General features: G+C 40.7%; 1 protein-coding gene across 4 annotated transcripts in view; it reads right to left on the bottom strand.

Annotated features, from left to right (window-relative positions):
* Positions 1-4,041: 4,041 nt before the first annotated feature.
* Positions 4,042-8,943, bottom strand: part of marchf8 (membrane-associated ring finger (C3HC4) 8) — a 65,137-nt gene continuing 60,235 nt past the window's right edge. For all 4 annotated transcript variants that reach the window (XM_060072853.1, XM_060072854.1, XM_060072856.1 and 1 more), the window contains one exon: positions 4,042-8,234. In XM_060072853.1, coding sequence (XP_059928836.1) covers positions 7,930-8,234 — 305 coding nt within the window. In that variant the 3' untranslated portion in view covers positions 4,042-7,929. The remainder of the gene's footprint in view (positions 8,235-8,943) is intronic.

Here is an 8,943-nt window from a genome sequence, read left to right as displayed (position 1 = left end):
CAACTCATCGGTGACTGAAACTTCACAAATGTGCTCCCCCGCTTCACAAAGTGACAAATCCACACAGCTTTTACTTTTGCAACGCCTTTTGCGAAAAACATTCTGAAAACATTCACTTAGAACTTTCACTGCAGGAGGGGGTGCTGGGTGAACAAGTCAGATATCAAAGAGGAAGTATTGTTTATCTATCTCTCACATGCCAAGTGGTGTTCACGTTGAGGCATTATGTTGACTTATTTAAAATAATAAGGGTTTAGCTTCAAAAGGCATCTTAAAATGTATGTCTTTCCAGCTCAAGCTGTGATAATTTATCTTTAAATGCCTGAAGGGCTCAATGTCATTCATCTGCGTTTCGGTAAAAGACACTTTACATATAATTCAGAAAGTTGAAGGCACCTGGAACTGTGCCTACTTTCTAAACATTGATGTAGCGGAAGTGGTAAAGAATATTGTATCTGTACAATAGGTTAACATTTGTGTTTAACATACAGGCTATACGCGTGCATGTCACAGAAAATAAAATGATGGCCAGATTCCGTAAACAAGCAAATATATGCACATATGCAATTAGTCTGAAACCTTCCGTTCATTTCAGATTTCCAAAGGGTGTCACCCACAATCACTCCCACAGCTACAAATGCAGGTTTTGCAACAGATTTATCGCAAAATGCGTTGCAAAAGTCAAGGAGTGCAGATTTGTCACCTTTTATTTTGGGAAGCACATTTGTGAAGTTGCAGTCACCGATCAGAATTGTGCAACTGCCAAACCGATTCACATTTTTGTGGTTAAGCAAACTGGTTATCTGTTCGTCTTTATTGTGGTCCTCTTTCCCGGAATGAGGAAACCATTATTAATTGAATTATACATTCATGTAAAAGTGACTCACATATTTTCCATCTGTGAAAGTTCAAATAAGTTCAAATAATTTCCGTAAACCATCACATGATTTTTGCATATTTGATTCAAGTGAAAATGTGAATAACATTGTTCTCTACTAGACAGATTTATCTATGAAGGTATTATTGTAGCAAAAGTCTTTAGCACCTGTAACTGCAGAATTTGAATGCGTACACTAAAGTCACAGTAAATTTGAAGTCGTATATATTTATTTTGCGTGTACTCTAAAGTCACAAATGTGTAACAGTACATTTGTAGTCGTAAAAAAAATATAAATATTTTTTATACCATTGTAAACACAAAATAGGGTCTACGAGTACGCTAATCTGTGTTACAGGTGCACAAATCCTTTTGCTACAATTATTGCAACGCAGTTGGTGCAAAACACATTCGCACACCCGTGTTTCATAATCTGAGAACATGCCCAAAAGGTGTGCATTCGTAAACCCAAATTTGAACAAATGCATCAGAAGTTGCACATCTGTGAACGCTATGTTAATTCAGCATTTTAATGAGCGAGCACAAAACCATTTTACAACTGCTCGAATCTGCTCCTGCAAGTCTCAGCTGTGGGGTTTTTTGCAGGTTGTTTTGCAACACCCCTAGGTGGTAAATGTGTAGCAAAAGTATTCGTATCCGTAGATGACAGAGCGTCCGTGAGCGGGACAAAATAGTCCCGCCCATAATTTCCTAATCCAATGAAAATCGCCGGCAGGGATGCATTTCTCAAATTACAGTGACGGCTGGTGGTGATTTTGGGTGGGTGGGCTAAAGAATGCATTACATTTATCAATACTTCACAGGGCTCCAGACGCCATGAGGTCACCTTTATATCTCTGTTCATAACTTTCATATAATGTGAATGATTTTTAAACAAGATTAAGGTGTAGAGAAAGGCATTTCTTTATTTGAAGCACAATTATAAATAAAAAGAAAAATAAGGTGTTTAAAGTGCTTCACTGAGCTGAAATTGAACATTTCGAACTAAACCATTAAGCAAAATAAAACTTTTTTTGTGCTTAAAGTATTACACAATTAAAATGTTGACTGGTCTCCCTTTGCGCAAAATGCGGCTGTAGACGATCACACACTCTTTGGTAGAGACGTCTGTGTCGCCGTCAATCATGAAGGACATGTAGGGGTCCTTTTACATTATGTAAAATGAAATGACTTAGTTCAAGGGAATTCTCCCCAAAGTATTGCATTAACATTTCTGAATTTATGTTATGGCGACCATTAAAATACATTCAAGGACATTTGCGGCATGTTAATGAAATACTTTGGGGGGAATTCACTTGAACTGAGTCATTTCATTTAACATAATGTAGGATACCCATCTCCGTTCAGTAGGACGCCCTCTTCACTTCTCCAGAAATAAACGTATCCCGTGCTGAGTATGCTGCGATCTTTATAGCTCCATGGCTGGCACGGGGTGGGTCCCAGTGTAATTTGAGAAATGCATCCCTGCCGGCGATTTTCATTGGATTAGGAAATTATGGGCGGGACTATTTTGTCCCGCTCACGGACGCTCTGTCATCTACGGATACAAATACTTTTGCTACACATTTACCACCTAGGGGTGTTGCAAAACAACCTGCAAAAAACCCCACAGCTGAGACTTGCAGGAGCAGATTCGAGCAGTTGTAAAATGGTTTTGTGCTCGCTCATTAAAATGCTGAATTAACATAGCGTTCACAGATGTGCAACTTCTGATGCATTTGTTCAAATTTGGGTTTACGAATGCACACCTTTTGGGCATGTTCTCAGATTATGAAACACGGGTGTGCGAATGTGTTTTGCACCAACTGCGCTGCAATAATTGTAGCAAAAGGATTTGTGCACCTGTCACACAGATTAGCGTACTCGTAGACCCTATTTTGTGTTTACAATGGTATAAAAAATATTTATATTTTTTTTACGACTACAAATGTACTGTTACACATTTGTGACTTTAGAGTACACATGCAAAATAAATATATACGACTTCAAATTTACTGTGACTTTAGTGTACGCATTCAAATTCTGCAGTTACAGGTGCTAAAGACTTTTGCTACAATAATACCTTCATATTTATCCATCATACTTCTGCCATTACAAGGTTGATTTTTAAATGGCTATAAAGCAATCACTATCACATGGTGGTAAACTATGGCACTTTAAATGTTCCTATCGGAGATGCACAATCCAAAGCCTTGTTTTACAGTATCGTGCGGTATCTCTATTAGACACAGTTGGACTTCATTTTGGTTTCCCCTCAGTTTTAGCCTTCACGTTCAAATTAAAATCTTGGGTCAGAAATTCCTTGTCCAAGTCCTTACACATGTGTTCTACCAGTTCCTGGTTCATGGCTTGCCTCTCTGCTCCCCAGCTGTACCTGGGCATGTACCCTGACGAGCACTTCATCGAGCAGCCAGTGAAGGAGGCCATGAAAAAGTTCCGGAAGGTCCTGGCCGGGATAAGCACGCTCATAAAGCTGAGGAATCAGGGGAAGAGGCTGCCATACTACTACATGTCACCAGATAAGATCCCAAACAGTGTTGCCGTGTGAAGGACCAGAAGGTTCTTCCAACAGTGGGACAGAAGACCATGTTTCCATTTTTATTTTATTTTTTACATATTAACGGTCTTTGGTAGAAATAATTTGAGAATTTCTTGGCTGCCAAATTTGCTACTGTAGAATTAATTTAAAGGTGCTGTTACTCCGCTTTTCGTCTATAATAGTCTATTGAATCTTTTTTAATAAACAATTGTTCGGCGAGTACCTTTGATTTAAACGGGTCGGTTATGTTTTTTCAGGTTGAAGTTATTTCAAAAAATATTTACAACTCCTTTAAATAAGGCTGTAAATGTACATAGTGTATATGTATGTGGGTGTGTCAAATGTACTTACATTTGCATAGATATTCAACATCTATCATCTACAGCAAAAACATTATGCTGTACCATTGATTAGAGGACAATGATCAACCACTGATTATAGGAACTCATTTTAGCCTACTATCTATTTGCATGAATCCTCAGGAACAAAACAAAATAGAACACATGTACTATTATATCCAACTTATCTAGATGGCCTATATGGCCACTATAACTTTGCATTTTTCAAACCTTGGAAAATAAATATCCGGCAGTTACAACAACACTTTAAGAGTTTCTGCATTTTTATTAGATAGTTTTTTAATTCTACATACTTCTTTTCAAACATGGGAAATGATATTGAAACACATCAATATTTCATTTAAAAAACGTAAAATTACTTTTACCAAATCTTTTTTTCAATTTTTACAGTTACTATGCCAAAGAAAAATTCACAGACAAACGTGTGGAATGATATAAGACAGGGGAACAGTCGTGTATGCGCCAGTTCGGTCAGTAGTAAAAATAAACCATAGTTGTATGCAAGTCACACTCTCCCAGACACAAAGAAAATCGAAATTAAGTTATACGCGTGGTTGAAAAAAATAAAAAAATAAAATTGACCTCTGAAGGTGCATTTAGGCCCTGATTCGTTTTGTCTTCTGAAAGCAAAAATAAAATAAACAGAAGGTTAGAGCTGTTGACTAGCATGATCAGATTTGTGGCTGATGGCTTAATGTTATACATATTTTAGGCTGTCTGGGTTCATAAAAGAAAAAATGTAAAGGAGCCAGCTCCTATAATCACAAAAAACATATCTAAAATAAAAACTAAATCGACAGGTATTTTTTTAAGTTAAAGTAAAGAAAATCATACATGTCTGACATAATTGAACACGAGACAGTGACAAAAATACACAATCTGCTTCAAGGGCTACATTATGAACCAATAGTGTCCAAAAGGTGGACACATAATACTCTATTATACACTATTGCCTTCATAACAAAAAATAAAGCGAAAAAGAAAATATGAACGAGGACTAATGCCTGAGAGGTTATGTGAAAGTTGCATACAATTACGATTACACAGGATGTTTTACTTTTTAAAATAAATACTACACAGTTAAGCAATAATCATATATAATATATAATTACTATTATATAATTGTATATTATATAATAATTATATAAGTCTCTGAGCTTCAAAACACCAGTAAATGACTATAGAATAGAACCACAACAAAAGGGTAATTGCACTTTTTTTTTGTCCGTGTAACTGCACAGAGCCTCATGGGAGTTCACGTCTGGGAGCATCTTCACCGCTTCTCGGATCTTGATCCAACGTGTGTGTCATCAACAACACACAACTCTCTGGGCTCATCACGACTTCACCGATGAAAGACTCTGGATTCCCAAGTCATTGAGGGGGGCATGTACATAAATACAGTATGCAGTACTGAGAAACAAAGCGCCGGTTGTTTTCCTTCAGCAGTACAACTACGACTACTTGTTATCTTGGACCGTTGTTAGTTTTATGAACAGTGTCCTGGTATCAAAGATGTTTGTAAAAATGTATGTTAACTGGAATGGTTGTTAGGCTCAACATGAGCCTGGAATTGCTGTGCTCCCAAATACACAAAAGCACTTTGCGACAGACTGTAAGCCCAAAACACATCATCTCGAGAAATCCACCGCTCCCCTCTGCTATAACTGTAACTTAACTTGACCAGTAGGTGGCGACAGAGACAGCTTATGTCCAGCTGCACCTGCTGCATTAGGGGGGCTAGCAGTAACATAGGTAGGCTACCAACTGCCATCACACATTGCGTTGCAGGAAGAAAATATATTTCGATTTTAATATTATTCGCTGATTGGTAAAAATTAACCCTCCGTTGTTATCCAACGCTATTACAATTTTATAAAAATGGTAAAAATACAGTGATATCAGTCTATCAATGATGCTTGCTTACCCATCATATATATATATATATATATATATATATATATATATATATATATATATATATATATATATATATATATATATATATATATATATATATATATATATATATATATATATATACACACACACACACAATAGTCTCTGCAAGACTTGTAGAGTAAAAGGCTTAACCCGGGGAGAGGGACAACACACATCACCTTGTGGTCTCTGGTTCAACAGCAACGTGCACTTTCTCCACGTGTCACAGGACCCCTGGGGTGAAACGCGATCCCCCCGTTCAGGGTGCAACGGATCCCTCAACTCATCTTAAAAAATACATGCGGGGCAACGCGGCGTGTGCTCAACATATCAGCTGTCCGCCTCATGCATGACCCTTTTGTGTCAAACAAAGCTAAGCAGGCAGGGGTGTCCCGTTTGCGGAGAGTGACAGTACATCCTGATCCACCCCAGAAGCTGACCGCGGTAGCATGGCATAACCACGAGGGGACCATGGCGACACGTGTCTCCCTGTGTTTCCATGATAGCGATCAGCAGATTCTGTCAGCGGGAGATGTGACTGCCCTGGCGGGGGGGGGGGGGGGGGGGGGGGGGGGAGGCGGGGGAGGGGGGAGGGGGAGGGTCAAGAAGAGCACAGCATAGGAAATAGGAAAGCAGAGGATTTCTCAAGTCATATCCCATATGATTAAGCACAACGAATGAACAGATAGTTTAAAAACTGCCACGTGGAGTACCATGACGTCAAAGACGGTGTCATTTCACAAGATAGAAAATACGCTGCTGATGTGTGTTTTTATTTGTCGTTGTTTTTTTCCGTGTTCCGAACGTCTAAACATGAATTCATGACGTGGAGATTATCTCGCAATTTCCTGCGGCCGGTAAAAAAAAAGAATGAAATAAAATGATTTTCTGGTTTTGTTTTTTTTCAGTTTACATTCTCGAAGCCTTCGTTAAAATAAGATGAAGAGGCAGGGTGGGGTGGTGGGTGGGGAGAACTTCATCATCTGAGTGTTTCAGTTTAACTACAACCCCCCTGTGGTACCAAAGACGGTGGAAACAGGACACGTGGTGGCGATGACTTTGTGGTTTTGACCGAATGCTGGAAATGATTGATTCAGCAGGATTCCATTATAATTCTTAATATTCCTTTTTTCGTAATCCACAGGAGTGTATATAGTAGTGTGTGTGTGTGTGTGTGTGTGTGTGTGTGTGTGTGTGTGTGTGTGTGTGTGTGTGTGTGTGTGTGTGTGTGTGTGTGTGTGTGCTAAAACAAGGGCACAAACAAGATGAAATATAAATCAGGGACAGACAAATCCTCTCTCTCTTTCTCCCTCACATCGCTCCACTGGATGCAAGACTTGAATCTTTTCAGAGGACAACGGGGGTATATATCCAAGAGTTTCTGGAGTCTGTCGAAAACAACAACTACAACAAGGACCACGATTAAAAGAAAGTGCTTTGATGCATGGGAGATTGGACCAGGGCTTGGGGGTCAGATCAAGTGAGAAGCAGATAGAACTACCGCTTTTGTCCAGACATTTCTGTTTGTGTTTTTTACGGTTAACCGACAGCTGTGTGTGTATGGTAGCCCGGGAAACCTGGAATGTTCCGGAAAACATCCGGTCATGGGACACTCACGGCTCCACGGTTAGTTGTGCCTGACACTGGCCGCAGGTAAAACAATTAAAATATCCAAACCCGTCGGCGCAGTAAAATCAAAACCACGCAACGGAAACATTTAGAGATAATCGAGAGGCCGCGGTTCTCGGTCCGTCTTTCCTAACGGTTCGTGTACGCGTGTTTGGACGTTTTGTGCGTCTTGGTGAAAGTGGGTAGGGTGGCATCATCCAGGCCTCTTTAGATTGTCGAGGGAGACACTTCGTTCCTGGGGAAACACTGAGGAGCCCGCAAGCAGACCTGAAACAGGGCTCCGAAAGCGGGAAACTGGACGGATGTCGGTTCAAGACGAGTAAGGGGTCGGTGCTGGTCCTGTACTTGTCAGACCCGCCCCCCCCCTGTCACATGACAGGGGTGTTTAGGAGGGTACTTTCAGACAAAAAAAATCACCTTGGTCATCAAGGGGACGGACGGTGTTCACCGCAGCAGAGTTCATCCATCCACCGCCATCAACGGCGGACTGTTTTGTGTACATGTACATTGTGCCATACTGCCGTGTGTGCGAGGTGGGAAAGAGGGGGGGGCGGGCAGGGAGCTCAGACGTGGAGCACCTCCATGCTGTACTCCTCTGTCTCTGTGTACTGGGATGAGTTTGTGTCCGACAGGGCCGGGGCCAGGGCCTCCTTGTTCTCCAGACTGGGCTCCATCAGAGGAGGCTTCTCCAGAGCCAGCTTTTTGCAGGTGTCGGGGCGGTTCTGGACGTATATGACCCTGTTGTACGCCTTGAGTCTCCTCCACAGCTGGATGTAGACCTTACACTGCACGTACATGAACACCAGGCCCCCCGTGAAGCCGATGGCCACCACCACCAGCTTGGTCCAGAACGGCCATTCAAGGATCCCTGGGCAAAGGGGAGAGAGGAGGGACAAAAGAAAAAGAAGAAATAGACGAAGGTTAAAAAACGTACAAACTACAGACTTTAACACCAAGGCATCGGTCAGAGGTGGAATGTCCAGGTGTAGGAAAACGCTAGATAATCTACGGTACAGCCATTTGCATCTGCAGAATGGGGTTGGTGTCTTGCCTTGGCAGACCGCCAGTTCAGCCAGAATTATGTTTATTGTGTTTAAGATGTTTATTAGAACAGAAGACATAGTACTGCGCACCCCCAATGGGTAAAGAAATAATGAACTAATCTTAACCTTGTAATAATGCAATTTGCATTAGTGTTTCTTACTCATTCCCAACTCCTTTGGACTGGTAGATCTTTTTTAAAGTTTAGCCAGCCTAACTTTATATTTGTTTGTACCTGGAGATGACCACCTCTACAGATACGTTTATAAATTGATTTGTATGAAAGAAACAGTGAATCAAGGGTAGGGGGAAAAAAAGATACACAAGCACAACAGCACAGGAAAATATATACAAGGGAAGATGGATGGTTTAAATTGTATTTCTTTCTTATTAAACACTTCATCACCTCCACCACCATACCCAGGGCAGCATGCCTCAAAGTGTGAGGCAGAGGGGCAATTTGGCAGAATCACAGAAGGCAACAGCTCATTCTAACTTGATGAAAAACAAGCATTATCTTCGAAGCATGCATTTCT

The sequence above is a fragment of the Gadus macrocephalus genome, chromosome 15 (genome assembly GCF_031168955.1).
Source record: "Gadus macrocephalus chromosome 15, ASM3116895v1".
NCBI lineage: Eukaryota > Metazoa > Chordata > Actinopteri > Gadiformes > Gadidae > Gadus > Gadus macrocephalus.
This window is presented reverse-complemented; position numbering and strand designations above follow the sequence as displayed.